This window comes from Helianthus annuus, chromosome 17 (assembly GCF_002127325.2).
Source record: "Helianthus annuus cultivar XRQ/B chromosome 17, HanXRQr2.0-SUNRISE, whole genome shotgun sequence".
Lineage (NCBI taxonomy): Eukaryota > Viridiplantae > Streptophyta > Magnoliopsida > Asterales > Asteraceae > Helianthus > Helianthus annuus.
In genome coordinates, this window is record NC_035449.2 from 166760464 (window position 1) to 166780291 (window position 19828).

The window sequence follows — 19828 nt, forward strand, 5'->3', positions numbered from 1 at the left end:
GTTTGTTAGACATTAGTTTATTCGTAGATGCTTGATTAAAATAATTATATTATAGTTTATACAATACAATACAAATTAAGAATATGATGATATCATGTTATACATCATCATAAAATTAATAGGGATTTTTACAAATTTCCCCCTCCTCCTAAGAAGCCTTATTACATATTTTCCTCAGTCGCTAAATTTAGTTAAATATTTCAGCTTCCTAAACCCCATATACTACATATTTATCCATTTAATTAAAAATACTCTTATGAAATAACTATTTTACCCTTAATGAATTTATTAAATGACTAATTACATATTTTTTATTCTAATAAAATCAATTACATAAAAATATAACCTCAAAAATATTTTTTTTTTTGCTTTTTATATTAACATTTAGTTGATTAAGATGGACTAATATGAAGACTTTATTGAAAAAACTTGTACTGATTGTTATGTTTTACAAAGAAAAACAAGAGGCCTATTTATACACCAAACAAAGAACTATACACGGAAACACATTGAATGGTTGGTGCTGGAAACAGGCTGACGAATAGCTAGCAAATCTTTGATTGGAAATGATGACCAGATCTGATCCTATAATTTTGCCTTTGATATTTCTTTCCGTTTAACATTCCCCCTCAAGTTGAGTAGTGGGATCTCCAATACTTAACTTGTTTAGGCATTTGCTGAATATTCTCTCATTAACCGCCTTTGTTAGGATATCTGCTAATTGATTTTCAGACCGCACAAAAGGTAGTTCAAGTATCCCTGATTCGAGCTTTTCTTTAATGAAGTGTCTATCTACTTCTACAATACTGAACCATGATTCTAGTTGGTTCTGTCGGAGTAAAACCGACTTCAGTTAGAAGCTTCCGTATCCATAGTATTTCTGTCAAGTCTCGTGCTATTCCTCGAAATTCAGCTTCTGCACTAGATAGAGCAACCACCTTTTGCTTCTTGCTTCTCCAGGTAACTAGATTTCCTCCGACTAGGGTGAAGTACCCTGATGTTGATCTTCGATCCCCTTTATCTCCGGCCCAGTCTGCATCATTGTACCCTTGAATTTTCAGATGTCCGTTTGATTTAAAGAGGACTCCATGGCCAATTGTACCTTTGAAATATCTCATGATTATATATACTGCTTCCATGTGTGCTATTTGAGGCTGGTGCATAAAGTGGCTAACAACACTTACTACATAAGCTATGTCAGGTCGTGTGTGTGTGACAGATATATCAGCTTTCCTACTAGCCGTTGATACCTCTCTTTTTCGACTAGTTTTGCTCCTTCCTCCATTTGAAGTTTATGATTCACCATCATTGGTGTATCTGCTGGTTTGCAATCGATCATTCCCGTTTCGGCTAACATATCTAGGATGTATTTTTTTTGGCAAATAAAGATTCCTCGTTTGGACCTTAGTACTTCAATTCCAAGAAAATACTTAAGTCTTCCCAAATCTTTCATTTTGAATTCTCAGAACATGCTCTCTTTTAATTTTGTCATCTCTTCCTTGTAATTCCCCGTAATGATCATATCATCAACATATACAATTAGACATGTTACAAGTCTTCCTCTTTGTTTGATGAACAAAGTGTGGTCCGAGTTGCTTTGTTTGAATCCATATCCTTTGATTGTGAGTGTAAATCTACCAAACCATGCTCGAGGAGACTGCTTTAGACCATAAAGGGATTTTTTTTAACCGACATACTTCACCTGTCTTGAAATCTGTTGCTAAACCAGGAGGAGTTTCCATGTAAACTTCTTCTGTTAATTCTCCATGCAGAAAAGCGTTCTTTACGTCAAATTGATGAAGTGGCCAATTTCCGTTTGCAGCTATCGAGAAGAGGACTCTGATAGTGTTAATTTTGGCCACGGTGAGAAGGTTTCCAAGTATTCGATCCAGTATGTTTGAGTATATCCTTTAGCTACCAGTCGGGCTTTGTACCTCTCAATGGTTCCATCTGACTTGTACTTCACTGTAAAAACCCAGCGACATCCCACGAGTTTCTTTCCTGGTGGAAGAGTACACTTTTCCCATGTATCATTTTCATCAGGGCCTCCATCTCTGTTCTCATTGCTTTTTTCCAGTTCTCAGATTCTAAGGCTTGTTTTACATTGGTTGGAGTATGTTCAGAATATAATATAATGAGGAAACAAATGCTTTAGCTTCATGAGATAGGCTCCCCCTGGCTGTGTTGGCTACCGGATAATTTGAGTTTCGAGATTCCTTCTCTGGGGAATATCGCTTGGGAGGAACTCCCCTATTTGCCCTTGGTGGCAACACATACCGTTCTGGTGCTTCCCTTGGTTCAATGTGCTCTGCTGTTGTGACCGGTTCTATGTGTTCACCATCACTATGATTTGGGGAAGCAGGAGAACTTCGTTCAGCTTGCTCCTGTTCTGTGTGCTCACATTCATAATGATTAGGGGAAACATCAGAATTTTCAGGAATCTCATTATTACTTACCCCGGGCATCGGGTTGGAGGGATTTTCTTTAGTGACACTATGCTCGGTTGGTTGTGTGTTTGTGTCAGCCGATGATTCTCCTTTGGTATTGTGATCTCCTCTGGTTATGACTTCCTCAGACGATGGGAATTGAGTCAGCCAACCCAGTGTGTCTATGTGTTCGTTCTCCCCCTGACCATTGGGTTGGGTGTTATAGAAGTATTCTATTTCAAGAAATTCAAGGTTCATAGTAGTGTATGTGTGACGTGTTTTTGGGTTATAACAACGATAACCTTTTTGATTAACTCCATAGCCCACAAACACACATTTCTCGGCACACGGGTCAAGTTTTGTTCGATTGGTTTTGGGTATGTGAACAAAGGCTGAGCAGCCAAAAAATTGTGGTTCAAGAGTAAGAGGAGGAGGGATCTTGGCAAATTTTTCTAGGGCTTGTGTGGGGGTTTTTAGTTCAAGAATTTTTGTAGGAAGTTGATTTATGAGGTATACAGAAGAAGCAACTGCTTCGGGCCAAAATAATTTAGGGACTCAAGAATTATACGGTTTTTGCATTCGGCTACTCCATTTTGTTCAGGAGTATGTGGACAGGTGGTTTGGTGAATTATCCCTTTGGTTTGGCAAAAACGTTTTACAGATACATTAACGAATTCCCCCCATTATCGGATCGAAGAATTTGAATTTCTTTTTGAAATTGAGTGTGAATCATAGTATGGAATATAGTAAATTTTTCAAAAACTTCAGACTTGTGTTTCAAGAAATAAACCCACGTTATACGGGTACAATTATCTATGAATAGCAAGAAATAACGAAAACCTTGCCCCCCCCCCCCCCCCCCCCGTAATAGGGGACCGACCCCATACATCAGAATGAATTAATGAGAAAGGCACATTAACTTTTGTATTATTTGGCTTGAAAGGTTGTCGATGGCTTTTAGCAAGAAAACAAGTTTCACAATTTATTTTATCATGAGGAGAAAAAAGTTTAGGGAATAAAAGATGTAGATACCCAGAAGATGGATGTCCAAGACGCCTATGCCATAACCATGCTTCCCGGTTTATAGTTCCATGAGCCAGCATCACAGTACCTTGTTGAGCCACCTCATCCACATAGTACAACCCCCGACGCTCAGTGCCACGTCCAATAATCGTCCCCGTCTAGATGTCCTGTAAGATACAAAAGGTGGGATGCATTAGCACTATACAATTTAGTTCTTTTGTCACATGACTGATTGATAGTAATTTATGTGACAATGATGGAACATAAAGGCAATTTGAGAGTTTTAACGTTGGGGAGATTTCAATTGTTCCCCCTCCTTCTGCATGCATAACCTCTCCGTTTGCAGTTTGAATATGAGTTTTTCCCGGTTTGGATGTTGACACCAAATCAGAAATTTCATATGTCATGGTGTCGGTTGCCCCACAATCGAAAATCCAAGGTTTTTTTTTTGTAACAGTTCTGTACCGCATTTGCCTTTCCCATTTCCCTTTTTCTTTTCTCTATTTCTACCCGTGCTCCCCACCTTTTCATTTCTCTATCTTCACTTTTTCCAAGACAACAAGCTAATCAGGTACCTTTTCTCTGTTTCTCTATCTTAACCTTTTCAATCCCCAAGTTAAAATTCAAGGGTTTCGATTTCTACCAGAAATTCAACACTCGATCTGAATATAATCACCGATTCGCAACAAATCATCGAAGAATCTCCGATTCACAACAATTGGATTGCTGAAATCAGGTACCGGATGAAAGCGTTGAATGATCACAGAAAGGAGATCTCCGGTTGATTTACTCGGCGTCACGGCGGTGAGTGATGCACACAACGGCGAGAATAGGCGGAGCTGGTTATGACTGTGAGGTGTGACGGAGGCTGTTGGCGGCGGCGATAGGTGGCCGGAGGCGGAGGACAGAGGCGGAGGTGGTGGTGAGAGGGTGCGGAACTGGTCGTTCCGGTGGGGTATTGGGGGAGGACTGATTGTTCCGAGGCGATTTCACCGGTGATTGAAGGGCAAACAGGTTTGATTTCTTTTTTGAGTTTGATTTTGGTTTTTTTTGGGTTTTAATCTGGTTTGAGGTTGGATTTGTTGGGATAGATTGTAGATGATGAGCAAAGTGTTTTCAAGGATCAGAAATACTGCTCTGATACCATGAAGACTTTATTGAAAAAACTTGTATTGATTGTTATGTTTTACAAAGAAAAACAAGAGGCCTATTTATACTCCAAACAAAGAACTATACATGGAAACACATTAAATGCTTGGTGCTGGAAACAGGCTGGCGAATGGCTAGCAAATCTTTGCTTGGAAATGATGATCAGATCTGATCCTATAATTTTCCCTTTGCCATTTCTTTCCATTTAACATAATATTTGCACGTTAATTCTATTCTGTAAAGAAAATAAATTAAGATGGATTTTGGAATTAAAAGGGTTCATCTTTATTACTAATTGTGTGAATATAAGTCTAGATAACAACTTTATTATTGCCTACAATTAATAGTTTAATAAGATTTTCTTTGAAACCATAGGGATGTGGGAATAGTGGAAGCCTTTAATATATATGTAATAGTTCTTAATACATAAACGTAATAAGATAGAACACATATGTAATTGTTAATATATGTAATACTCTGCTTAGTATTATACGTAGTATCTAATTGTAGTACATAGATTGATATAAACTAGTAGATAACGCCCACGCTCCGCAATGGGTATGTTTTTTCTGTTAACAGATATTTCAAAGCATATTTCCAGTATTTCCAGTCTGGTCCACATATTTGTAATGTTAGTTTCCATAAACTCTTATCAAAATGCCATGCATACACCAGTTGTTCCTTTCATGGCAGATTTGAGTTTCAAAATGCCATGCATACACCTTGGAAATTGCTGCAAAGAAGGTGTAGGCAATTGTATGCTCTGATATTTTCCAAAAAAAAAAACTCTCCTCAATGACGGAAGGCGGTTGAATAGGAAAAGGCAACCTAACCTAACGGAGCCTAATTTACAACATCTATTATAGCGAGGATGCTGAGCGCGAGCCCAATTTACAACCCTTTCTACATACCAAAACTTAGCGTTGTAGTTTTCACAAACATAGCTACAATCTCCACAATCAGAATACAAAGGAAGCGGCGTTTGTACAGCCACAGATGAGAATGTAAACTAAACAGACCATTAAGTAATTGTTGTTGTCGTGACTATCTATAAGAAGAACAGGCTGTAGAACTTTCGCCTGTTTCATATGAACTAACTATTTGTAGACATCAACATATAAAAAACGTAAATACAATATATATATATATATATATATATATATATATATATAAGAAAGAAAACATACCAAAAGATCCCAAACAGAATGTCGAAAGCCGATACACCTGTAACCTATGACACCACAAACTCACAAGTATCATTATAGGTTATTAATAAGAATAATAATTGGAGGATCGTTCGCACGACCAAATGAGTCGTTCAGAAGAGTTTTTGCTCAATACGAGAGGCGGAAACAAACGTATCGAGTTGTTTCAGCTTGAAATACACTTTAACTGTCTTGTTTATTGATAAAATCACGTTTTACAGCCTGTAGATACTTCGGCAGCACCTCGGTACCGGAATCACAAAGTTACAAATGAAATGGACAAGGCACACACACACACATATATATATATATATATATATATATATATATATATATATATATATATATATAGGCAAGTCCATTCTGCACGAAATGCTTCATGTGAAATGGATGAGTTCATTTCGTACGAAATGCCCAAATCCTATACTTTTCACATTTTCTTGAATATCGTGCCCTGATTTATCTGTTCTAATACAAGACTCGATACATGACGAAGTCGACAGACATATGCACCAATGGACTCCCCCTTGGATGTTGACGAAGTTTTTAGTGTCGAGTCTTCAAAGTCTTCAGTCTTTATCAGTCTTTTCTCTTTTTCCCAAAGTATCTGACAGTGTAAAACATCCTCAATCTTCTCTTTTCTTCTCTTTCTCTTATCAGCATCAACAACTAACTTCCCCTTGGATGTTGATCTAACAAATTCAATCTCCTCTTTCTCTCACTGAATCGCAATCTGACTCTATCTTCTCTTGATCAGATCTCTTGATTCCTCAAGTTCTTCAGCATCTGCAGTTGGCATGAATTTCAGGATCTGAGTCTGGCTCTACTATCTTCAGACTCCCCTTTGCTAGCAGACTCCCCTTTAAATTGTGCTGGAATCGTAGTCTGGCTTTCATGTTCTAAGATCGAAACCTGGCTCAAATTTTGCTCAGGTTTTATGTGGAAAGTCTTCAGAAATCGAAACCTGGTTACCCTGCACAAACTCTTCCTCATAATAAATTTCACAAATTTACAATTTGACAAATTTATATACCACAGACAAGAATTATTCAAAATGATTTAACATTTTTAATCTTTGATAAACCACTTGTAGAAATACCATTTTTCTTTTCAAATTCATTCTTCATCTTAAACAAACTCTCCTAATACTTTGTTCATCATGCTTAGCACTTGGAATTTTGAAAATCAGCTCTTCAACATCAGTTGTCGAAATAAATTGAAATAAAATCTTTTTTTTTTTAAATTTTCAAAACTTTATGCTAAAACACACTTAGAATCTTTTTGAAAGTTTTTATAATGAAAAGCAGTAAAGAAATATATACATACAAGATTTTTGTGAGTTTGCGTAAGAGGATCATATCAGTTTATGAGACAAATCACCAACACCGTTAAGCTTTAAACATTTTAAGTTCTAAACGATTCACTTAGATTGTCAGTATACTGATCCACTTTTCACACAAAGTTCAACTGTTCCGAGATACGAGATTAGTGTTTTAAGCACTTAAACTTATTCGCGTGTACCACCTCAGAATATACTCCCGTATCCAGACTTCTATATTCAGTCTTACAGGTGAGTGTACACTAATGATATCTATAAACGGGTAAATGCGAGACCATGAGAGCTCAGGCTAGAACTTCCGTTCAATCAGAGAGATGATGGCTCGTCTTTAGGTATGTCCCATTTGGGGATCTTTTCTTCAACAGCACATGATTAGCATTTTTCAATGTTTTATCATTTTTTATGCTGAGGGTGGGCTTTATGATTAAAGCTATGCAAAGTATTATACGAGGACTAGGCTATTGCTCCTGCAAAATCAGAAGTCCTGGTATAATACCCCAGATATCATCACGCACAAAGACCTAGTATGTCAGAAATAGAAAGCCCTTCAAACAAGATTTCGGGGGTTACCCATATATCCGAGAGATGTTCCCCACGAAATAAGTAAGTATTTGTATTTAGGTTTATATCTCGAAAACAATCTACTGAATGTATAAAAACCTACTGGCATATCCGCAGTGAGATCGTTTATCACATTTGACTTTCCAATTCTTTAGCGTGCTGTGATAGTCCACTGATGTACTATCATTTCCTCTTTTTTCACAACAAACTCGTTTTTGATTTTTATCATATTTTTGGCTTTTTTCAAAATTTTCTAATGTTTTTGGATTTTCTGAAATTTCTTACTCCCCCTAAAATTTAAAACCATTTAAAGAAAATTTGACAAACCGATGCGAATTGCTTCAATTCTCCATTCACTTTGGCATAAACAATCAGAACTCCTCCTGACAACAAACTATTTTCCCATTATGATTTCAAAACACTTAAGTTTGTTTTAATCAAAATGGTTTTTTCGGAAAATAAGTTTTGTTGAAATTCATAAACCACTTGTAGGTTAGGGGTTCATCACATTGTTCTTTTCAAACACTTGCATGAAAGTTAAATTAAGTTTAACTTAATGACCTTGATTTACTTGTAGATTCACTTGTATGAACTCGTCAACAATACTATTTGTAAATTGAAATATGACATTTTTGAGTTTTACCACTTGTAGGTTTTCCAAACAAAAATATTTCAAGAATGATGCCGATTCCTGCTCCACGATTACCAACTTGGGAGCTCCGGCAAGTCAGGATTTTTAAGTATGAAATACTGACATCCAAGCCTGACCAAACTTGGATGTGACATTTTCAGTTTCACTTGGGGTTTCAACATTTCTTTTTTCTTCATAAAAATCTTTCACCCCTTTGGCCTTACCCTCAACCATCTTTCCAAAAATATGTTTTACTTTGCCATTGAACGTTTTTTCGACATCAAATTCTTTCTTTTCAGAATAGAATTGATTCGAAATCTCAACTTTTTCAACTTTCTGTTTAAAATTTTCAGTCCTCAATGGTGGAAAGTTGACATCATCCATTGGAGGAACTGAATTTTCATTCTTAACCTCAACTGGTGGCTCCTCTGACTTTGATGAGTCAGATTCATCGCCAGATTTCACATCAGATTTCTTAACAACCCACTTTTGATTGCCAAGATTCACTCTTCTTTTGTAAAACCTTTTTGAACATTCACCAACTTCATATGTTGAGTTTTTAAACACTTTGAATTTTTCAGTTGGTGGTTCGGTTTTATCAACCACTTTCTCTTTGAGTTTAGAAACAACTTCCTGTTTTGTGTTGGTTGCCTTAGGACAGTTCCAGGCAATGTGACCAACTTCTTGACATCGGTAACAGGTTCTTGTCTCCTTTCTCTGGTTTGCTCCATTCTTTTCAAACTATTGTTTTTCTGCAAGAAAAGCTTTGTTCGACTGCTTGCAGAATGAACTTTCTTCTCTTCTTCAGAACTGGATCCTAAAACAAATATTGTTTTTGTTTTAGAAATTTTCTCATTTTTATAATTTTTAGGTGGAATAAAACCTAAGCCTTTCTTTTTGAAATTACTGTTATGGTTTGGTTTCTTTTGAAAACCAGAACCAGAACTATAACCTTTTTTCTTGTTTAGCCTTTGTTGAACTCTTGAGGTGTATGTTTTAGGTTTTTCAGTAAGATTTACATTTTTTATTTCAGAAATATTAATTTCTGTTAATTTGAAAACCTTTTTGATTTTTTCAATTTGAACACTTCTTATTGGAAATTCCTCATCAGAAAATAATTTGTCTGAATCATTCAAAGTATATGCCACTTTGAATATTTCGTCATTCAAATTATTTTTTGATAACAGAAATTCTTTATTATAAACCGTTTTGACCGACGATTTTGGATTGTCAACTGATGATGAACTCAAACTCTCGGATTCGGACTTTGACTCTGACTCCTCATCCTTATCCAACACCTGATCGACCACTTTCTTTATTAATGCAGACTCATGATCAGTGTCAGACGATGTGAACGTGACGTCAATGTTTTCTGGCAAATCATCAGTTGTTTCAGATTTTAACTTTATATTGACAACCTTTTTGACTTGCTACTCATTTGGTTTTCTAGGTGAATAACCTTCCCAGATTGGAGGCGGATACTTGTTATAACTGACACTCTGTTTCTTACCGGTATTCTTTTCTTTTGGCTTCTCATCTTGAAATGCTTCAAAACCTGCAACAGTTGGATAAATTCTGTCAATCAAATAATCAAAACTTGAATAACTTAGCAGCAATCGTCTGATTCTCTCATTTTCTACCTTTTCTGTCTCCAACTCCTGTTTCAACTTTGCACATTCTTCAATATAGTGATTAATAGCCTTTTGCTTGGACATCATCACTGCATTCATCATGGTTAAAGCATCTTCTCTTTCTGAGTTTGTCTTTTGCAAACTATTCACCGTTCTATTCAACACATCATACGACTCTTTCACGTAATTAACATCGAACAACAATTTTTCTTTCATCTTTTCCAACTCACTATACTTCTCATCTTTTTCTTCACACTGTTTGCAAGATTCCAAACATTTTAAACAAGGTTTCGTGATCTCAACAACTTTTTCAACTTCGATTATCTTCTCAACTTCAATTACCTTCTCAGCAACTTTAACTCCTTCATTCTATTCAGACTTCTTTTCCTGAGCAGCCTTCTTGCATTTTACCTTTTTCTGTTCTTTCGCTGCTCGCTTCTCCTTTAACTTCTCCAGTCTATCTACAAAATAAAATTTGAAACTTTCAGGAGATAATTGAGTTTTTCCAATGTTTATTTGTATTTCTTCCTCATCATCACTGTTATCAGTTGATGATTGATCAAACACTTGTGTCTGTTCTGAACTGTTATCTGAAGAAACAGGCTCTCCATCTTGATTCTTCTTATCACCATCAAACATTTTCATCCATTCCTTCATCAAATCTGGCTCTTGAACTATTTGTGCAATGAATGCTCCTAACTTTGAGTCAGGTGGAATGTATTTGTCCCAGCTAAAACCTTCTGCCACTTTTTCATCATCTTGATCTATTATACCATAAAAAGCTTTCTTCTTTCCATCTTCAATTTGTTTAGCATTTGACGATGATGGTTGTTGAGCAATTTGTTGATATATAGCTTTCCGATAATAATCATAATTCCTGAACGGATTCTGAGCTCCTCCTGCTTCTCGATTGGTACATTCCCTCTTGAAATGTCCTTTTTCCCTGCATCGAAAACAAGTAACTTTAGATTTATCAAAACCTAAAGTAGAAACATTTGCATCACGAAAATCATCTCTTCCTGTAATCATCTTAAATTTTTCAGCTCTTCTTAACACACTCGCTAAACACCACTTAATGTCCATAAGCTGCATCAACATTAATCTGATCGTAATCCTCTTTTGTCAACATAGGATTTCCGATTCTTCCTGCAACCAACCCTTCATATGATTCTAACACTGTAGCTAGTAATGACATATGACCTTTAGCGACTTCTTCAGAAAAATTTTGATTGTTCTGAAGATGTAATGCGATGTTGCATTGTATCACATAACCACTACCGTTGTTTGAACTTTGAGACTGATAACTTGAGGTTGAAACATTCGGATTAACACTCGAGTATGAAGAGAATCCACTGCTGCTGCTTGGACTTTGATTGACTTTGATTGATTGATCCAGATGAATTTTTTGTGCTGAAAGCCGTTTGCACCTTTGAACTTGCTTCAACATTCTGAACACCACGTTTGACGTACATCTTGACATCTTGTTGACCACTTCGATTATTCATTCTCGCGATCTTTTGTTGTTCAAGATTTTGTCCTTCAAGTTTCTCAATAAACTGGGAGATTGTTAATTTATCATATTCTCTAGTGTTCTTTAAGATCATCAGATATGTACCCCATTTTTCTGAGGTAAAGCATCAGCTAATTTGTCAACCCATTCTTCACGATCTTTGTTGATATCCAACAGGGACATTGATCGAACCAAATGACAATATCTTTCAATCAGCATCTTTGTGGTTTCACTCGGCAAGCTTGTAAACAAATCAAATTCTTTCTTTAACAATGATTTCTTACTCCTGATCATATGAGTACTTCCCTCAAATTTAACTCGAAGTGCTTCCCAAATCGAACGTGAAGTATTATCATGTTTAAGTAATATGAAGATGTCTTCATTCACAGCTTGCTGAAGTAGACTGATCATCATCTTTTCCGCCTTATACATGTCTCTCTCTTTGTCTGACAATTCAGAAATAGTTTTGATAACTCCCACATCTGTACGAGGCTTAACATACTTTTTCTTAATACACTCCCAAGACCTCAAATGATTTGCTTGAACCCAATTTTCGAATCGATCTTTCCAACCATAGTATTCTTCAATGCCCATTAGCTTCGGGGGTTTTTGCAAAGTTCCTGTTTCATTTTCCATGTTCACACTCTTAGCAATGGTAATAGGAGTACTCGGGGTAGTAGAAAATGCGTTGTAAAACTCTTCTTCCATGATTCGGTTCTCAAAATTTCACAAACTTGCTTTCAAACGAAATGACCAATCTGGTACGAAATGGATGATTACGTACGTAATAACACACTTTCAAACGAAATGATTCTTTCACACGAAATGAATCCTTGATGCGAAATAGATCACTTTGGTGCGAAATAAGTGATTTCATACGAAATGATAAACTCTCAAACGAAATGGATGATTTCGTGCGAAATGGAGATGTTTTCACACGAAATGAGCTATTTCGTGCGAAATGGACCAAATGATTGTCAAACCGTGCGAAACGAAAGTCTGATTCAAACGAAATGACAAAATGAGGTGATTTCGTGCGAAATGAAAATCTTAATTCGTACGAAATGCTGCTGATGTCATCATATCGGCCATGTTTTTGACAAATTGATCAGGTTTTAGTTCGATTTTAAGTCCAATTATTTCAAGGATTTGTTAAAACAATGTTTCGCTTATAATGTGTGAACATCAAGTCATTTTATCCGTAAAAACTAGTTAATTTTGAAAAAGAAGGCGTAGAAGTCAGAATTTTGATGAAAACATGCTGAATTCGGTAAGAACTCTTCCTCCTGTGCTCTGATACCACTTGGAGGATTGTTCGCACGACCAAATGAGTCGTTCAGAAGAGTTTTTGTTCAATACGAGAGGCGGAAACAAACGTATTGAGTTGTTTCAGCTTGAAATACACTTTAACTGTCTTGTTTATTGATAAAATCATGTTTTACAGCCTGTAGACACTTCGGCAGCACCTCGGTACCGGAATCACAAAGTTACAAATGAAATGGACAAGGCACATATATATAGGCAAGTCATTCCACACGAAATGCTTCATGCGAAATGGATGAGTTCATTTCGTAATAAGTAAGAAATGGATGTTTCATTTCGTGCGAAATAGCCATATTACCATTTCGTGCGAAATGCCCAAATCCTATACTTTTCACATTTTCTCGAATATCATGCCCTGATTTATCTGTTCTAATACAAGACTCGATACAAGACGAAGTCGACAGACATATGCACCAGCAATAATAATAATCATCATGCACAAGTCTATACCTACATGGTGTGCATATTTACCAAAAATAAGGACTAAATACATTTCAATCAAGACAAAATCACATAGCAGTATGTTGATCCCAAATAAGATGCTCAAAGACTAAGTATGACAAATAGATTTCAACAAATAGGAAAATATATGTTTTTTAATGGAATGTATACATAATGTATAAAAGAGTGGAAAACAAAGATAAAAAACATGATCTGTTTGTTGACATTAGTTTATTTGTAGATGCTTGATTAAAATAATTATATTATAGTTTATACAAGATAATACAAATTAAGAATATGATGATATCATGTGATACATCATGATAAAATTAAAAGGGATTTTTACAAATTTTCCCCTCCTCCTAAAAAGACTTATTACATATTTCCTCAATCGCTAAATTTAATTACATATTTCACCTTCCTAAACCCCATATACTACATATTTATCCATTTCATTAAAAATACTCTTATGAAATAACTATTTTACCCTTAATGAATTTATTAAATGACTAATTACATATTTTTTATTCTAATAAAATCAATTACATAAAAATATAACATTAAAAATAATTTTTTTTCTTTTTTATATTAACATTTAGTTGATTAAGATGGACTAATATTTGCATGTTAATTCTATTCTGTAAAGAAAAAAAATTAAGATGGATTTTGGAATTAAAAAGGGTTCATCTTCATAACTAAAACTAACTGTGTGAATATAAGTCTAGATAACAACTTTATTATTGCCTACAATTAATAGTTTAAGAAGATTTTCTTTGAAACCATAGGGATGTGGAAATAGTGGAAGCCTTTAATATATATGTACAGGGCCGGTGATAAGCATGTTCAGGGTGATCTTTGGAACAGGGCCCAAACAAGTAAAGGGCCCAAAATTTTTATATCTTCTTTATATGTAGCCCAATTTTTTAACAGCCCAATTTTTTAACAGGCCCCATTTGATTGAAACCCAATCTGTTAACTTGGAATTCAACAGTTGCGTACAGGAAATTCAACAGTCGCGAGCGTACAGGAAGGAGTCGATCAGAATTCAGAGAAAATCAGTAAATCACGTACTGATTCGGGATCACAGGAATCATCGATTCATCAACTGTTCAACATCCGTAGATATCCGCAGGTTCGAAGTTTAACCGTAATATTGTTTGTTGATTGATTTTAATCATAATACTGTTGTCAAACGAGTCGCTAATTGTTTGTTTACGATTTATAATGTTACTGTTCTTTGGCTCACTGTTTAAATGGGTTGAACCGTTGAAAGAATTATGATTGAATATTCTTACTGTTGTTATCAATATTCTTATATTCATTGTTTAAATGGGTTGAACCGATTTATAATGTTACTGTTCTTACTATTGTTTGTTGACCTTTAATAATCGTTAATGGGATAACCTACTGTTGTTATCAATATTCTTATATTCATTAATATGTAGAAATTATGATTGAATGGATTTTATTCTTATATTCTTATATTCATTAATATTCATTAATATGTGATTGAATGGATTTTATTCGTTAATATGTAGAAATTATGCCTCCCGTTCCTAAATACAAACACCTATCGGGCCATCAAAAACGTAAGAGGAAGAAGCTAGAGGAAGAGAAAAGAAAGGCAGACGAAGTAAAACAAAACCGAATACACAAGTTTTTTTCAAAAGAAACTCAAAGTTCTAGTTCTAACTTGGGTGATGATAATGTGGGTGAAGAAAATGTGAAAGAAGACGAAGAAGCTAATGTGGGTGAAGACAATATGAACGTAGATGTAGACAACGTGAACGCAGGTGCAGATAATGTTAATGCTACCGTAGATGAAGAGTTGGTTAATCCCGTTCCGGATATTGATATTTTTGATCCTAGAAATTGGGGTGGGCTTAGTAATGACATGATTAAAGAGTTGGTTATTAAAGGTCCAAAAAGAGATAGGGATGTTGTTAAGGGACCCGTGGATAAATTTGGAAGACATTTTTCTAATACCATGTACACAAGAATTCTATCAAATAGGGAGACGTGCGATAGAGAATGGCTAGTGTATTCGAAAAAACTTGACAAACTCTATTGTTTTTGTTGTAAACTTTTTAGAACGGGGCATCCGAAAGGTGGGTTGGATGATGAAGGTTATAACGATTGGATACATGCCAGTGGTAGACTTAAACAACATGAAGTTGGTTTAGAACATTTCAAGAATATGAATGAATGGTTTGAATTGCGCCAAAGGTTGAAATGCAATGAAACAATTGACAAATCGACATATGAGCAATTTAGAAAAGAAAAAGATTATTGGAAACAAGTCATCTTAAGGATTGTTGCACTTGTGAAGTTTCTTGCAAAATATGGCTTAGCGTTTCGTGGGTCAACTGAGAAGTTGTATCAAAAAGGCAATGGAAACTTTTTGGGTTTGGTTGAGATGTTGGAAGAGTTTGACCCGATTATGAAAGAACATGTGCGCCGAGTTTTGAATGAAAAGTGCCATGTACACTTTCTTGGCCACAATATTCAAAACGAGTTGATACAATTATTAGGGGATAAAGTTAGAACCGAAATCATCAAGAAGGTTAAGCAAGCAAAGTATTACTCCATCATCCTCGATTGCACGCCTGATACAAGTCACCAAGAGCAAATGTCCATAATTGTAAGGTATGTGAATTTTAACTCTAGTTCCGTGACCATTGAGGAATCCTTTTTAGGTTTTTTGGTTGTTGATGATACCACAGGTTTAGGACTTTTTGAAGTAACATGTAAGGAATTAGAGTCGCTAGATCTTGATATAGGTGATATGCGTGGTCAAGGCTACGATAATGGGGCAAACATGAGAGGAAAAAACAAAGGAGTTCAAACTAGATTTTTAGAAAAAAATCCTAGAGCTTTCTATAGTGCTTGTGGTTGTCATAGTCTAAATCTAGCATTGTGTGACATGGCTAACACAATTACTAAGTCTAAGGAATTTTTTGGAACAATACAACGGTTATATACTATCTTTGCCCATTCTATAAATAGGTGGCAAATTTTGAAAGACAATGTTAAAGGATTAACTCTTAAATCATTGTCTACAACTCGTTGGGAAAGTCGTATAGATAGTATTAAGCCTATAAGAACTCAACTTGGAGATGTAAGAAAAGCTTTGCGAGAAGTTAGGGAGACGGATAGAGATGCTAAAATCATAAGTGAAGCTAAATCATTAGAAGAGTATGAACTTGGTGATTTTGAATTTTTGGCACAAATTGTCATTTGGTTTGAATTATTATCAAAGGTGAATGTGGTGAGCAAACGGTTGCAAGCAAAAGATGTTGTCCTTGATGTTGCTATTGATGAAGTGGACAAATTAATTAATTTTTTTAAGAATTATAGAGAAGTGGGGTTTTCTAAGGCACTTGATGAAGCTAGAGAAATTGCAAATGAAATAGGTGTAAGTGCGGAATTTCGTCAAAAACGTGTGATATATAGGAAAAAACAATTTGATGAATCGTCAAGTGTAGAAGAAGTAACATTTTCACCCGAGGAGGATTTTAGAGTAAATTATTTTTTAAGTATTGTTGATCAAGCTATTTTTTCACTTGAAACAAGATTTGAACAATACCAAAAATTCGAAAAAATATTTGGGTTTTTGTTTCCTAAAAAGTTGAAGACTCTTGATGAAGCCAAGATTAAGGAGTGTTGTTATCGCCTTGAAGATGCATTGAAGTATGAAGGAGAATCAGATATTGATGCTAAAGAATTGTGTACGGAGTTGAAGTTGATTACTACATTTTTACCGAGACACATTGACAACCCTTTTGACGTTTTAGACTATATCTTCCAACGCAGTACTACTTATCCTTATGCTATAAATGCATATAAAGTGTTGTTGACAATTCCGGTAACCGTGGCATCGGCAGAAAGAAGTTTCTCAAAGTTGAAGTTGTTGAAGACCTATTTACGTTCCACAATGTCACAAGAAAGGCTAAACGGGTTGGCAACAATATCTATTGAAAGTGAAATATTAGATACTATGGATTACAAGGAGTTGATCGAGAGCTTTGCTTCAAAAAACGCTAGGAGAACCACACTGTTTGCTTAGCAAGTAAGTTCGATACTTTGATCATTTTTGCTACACTATTTTTGTTAATTTGTTTTATCTATTTCATAACAATTATCGTGGTATTATGAATTTTTAGTATTTATATATATATATATATGATTGAATGATTGATGAATTTATGATATATGAAGATTTGCGAATAGGGCCCAAATTTTTAATCTCGAACAGGGCCAAAAAATTTTTTGTGATTTTCGGAGACGGCCCTGTATATGTAATAGTTCTTAATACATAAACGTAATAAGATAGAACACATATGTAATTGTTAATATATGTAATACTCTATTTAGTATTATACGTAGTATCTAATTGTAGTATATAAATTGATATAGACTAGTAGATAACGCCCGCGCTCCGCAGTGGGTATGTTTTTTCTGTTAACAGATATTTCAAAGCATATTTCCAGCCTGGTCCACATATTTGTAATGTTAGTTTCCATAAACTCTTATAAAAATGCCATGCATACACTAGTTGTTCCTTTCATGGCAGATTTGAGTTTCAAAATGCCATGCATATACCTTGGAAATTGCTGCAAAGAAGGTGTAGGCAATTGTATGCTCTGATATTTTCCAAAAAAAAAAAAAAATACTCTCCTCAAACAACTGTCTGATGACGGAAGGCGGCTGAATAGGAAAAGGTAACCTAACCTAACAGAGCCTAATTTACAACATTGAGTATAGCGAGGATGCTGAGCGCGAGACCAATGTACAACCCTTTCTACATACCAAAACTTAGCGTTGTAGTATTCACAAACATAGCTACAATCTCCACAATCAGAATACTAAGGAAGCGGCATTTGTACAGCCTCAGATGAGAATGTAAACTAAACAGACCATTAAGTAATTTTTGTTGTCGTGACTATCTATAAGAAGTACGGGCTGTAGAACTTTCGCCTGTTTCATATGAACTAACTATTTGTAGACATCAACATATAAAAAACGTAAATACAATATATATAAGAAACCAGACATACCAAAAGATCCCAACAGAATGTCGAAAGCCAATACACCTGCAACCTATGACACCACAAACTCACAAGTATCATTATAGGTTATTAATAAGAATAATAATAATCATTATGCACAAGTCTGTACCTACACGGTGTGCATATTTACCAAAAATAAGGACTAAATACATTTCAATCAAGAGAAAATCACATAGCACTATGTTGATCCCAGATAAGATAAGATGCTCAAAGACTAAGTATGACAAATAGATTTCAACAAGTAGGAAAATATTGTGCGTAACTAGAAATCAAACTTTCAAGAAACAACAACATACAAAATTTTTAAGTATATTAATCACTTTGGAAAACAAAGTTATTGACTGTTACAAATAAATGCTCAAAGAATTCTGTATTGAAGGGTAACGGAGTTTGTGGTGTATGTGTTGAATGCTTGGCTCAACTAATTTAACCTTCGGGGTTGACATCTCCATTTATAAAGAGTCTGGATCATGAATAAACATTTGTTTATTCATGCACTTGCTCTGCACAAAGTAGCTTTTTGGCATATTCATTGAATCCATGGATGTCAAACTTGTTACTTTCCAAATTGTGTCAGGGCCTTATCTTTAAAACAAGTTCAGCTTACCAGAATTCTGTTGAGATTGATCATCAGAAATTCTGATGATCAGAGTTACCAGATTCTGATGATAAATACTAGATTTATCATCAGAATGGTCCTTTCTGATTGCCTTTTCTTTTCTTCGATCATTTCCTGATATTTGTTGAAGACGTTTTTTTCTTTCTTCTTTTCCGGTTATCTTGTAGGCACCTTTTTATTGATCTTCTTTGACTGTATCTTCAGCATATATGATCAGGTTGATTATCTTTTTCTTCAATACTTATCTAAAATTTTCTTAACACACTATGTAGCACGGGGACACCTAGAACCATCGGGAACCCATCCCGAGGACATTTTGGGGACGAAAACGCAATGGAGATGTTCCCTAAATGTTTCTGGGTATTGGGGACGTCGACTGCACATTTCAGGGACGACGACTACAAGTTTCGGGGACATAACCTATTATTTTTAGGGTAATCACAGTGAAGAGTAGTTGGATTAAAAAGAAAAGGTGGGAAAAAGGTCATCGGAAAATATTCAGATCGATCTCGGAGTTACAGGAGTGGTTGCGAGGAAGACAATGGGTCACCTGGTAAATTATCTATAAGTGAAGGGTAATCTTGTAATTAACCTTGCCCACTAAGAAAAGCCTACTGGCCTACTATCGTACAAAGAAAAGTATACACTGTCATGCCTTCTTGTCATGTTAATACTTTAATTCCTCACGTTTTTACTTTTTTTTTACTTCTAAAACGTTTGTGAGATTTTTGTTTTAATTTAGCTTAAAATTATCTAGATTTATAATTATATCTATTCTTTTTACTTTAGTTATTTAGTTGGTTTACGTATCCAAATAACAATTATTCTTAAAATATAAAATCAAAATCCACTTTTGTTGGGTAAACCATAAAAACCCTTTTATATTCTTTTTGCCGTACCT

At 35.2% G+C, this 19828-nt stretch overlaps 1 protein-coding gene across 1 annotated transcript; it reads left to right on the forward strand.

Moving 5' to 3' along the window:
• The first annotated feature begins 14782 nt into the window (after window positions 1-14782).
• Window positions 14783-17305, forward strand: LOC110932574 (zinc finger MYM-type protein 1-like). The gene has a single exon (XM_022175901.1). It carries the CDS (start codon window positions 14783-14785, stop codon window positions 17303-17305), a length of 2523 nt encoding a protein of 840 aa, XP_022031593.1.
• Window positions 17306-19828: the final 2523 nt, after the last annotated feature.

Bases quoted from the DNA above. Each gene is read 5' to 3' on its own strand.
- LOC110932574 (XM_022175901.1), top strand. From the start codon at position 14,783: ATGCCTCCCGTTCCTAAATACAAACACCTATCGGGCCATCAAAAACGT.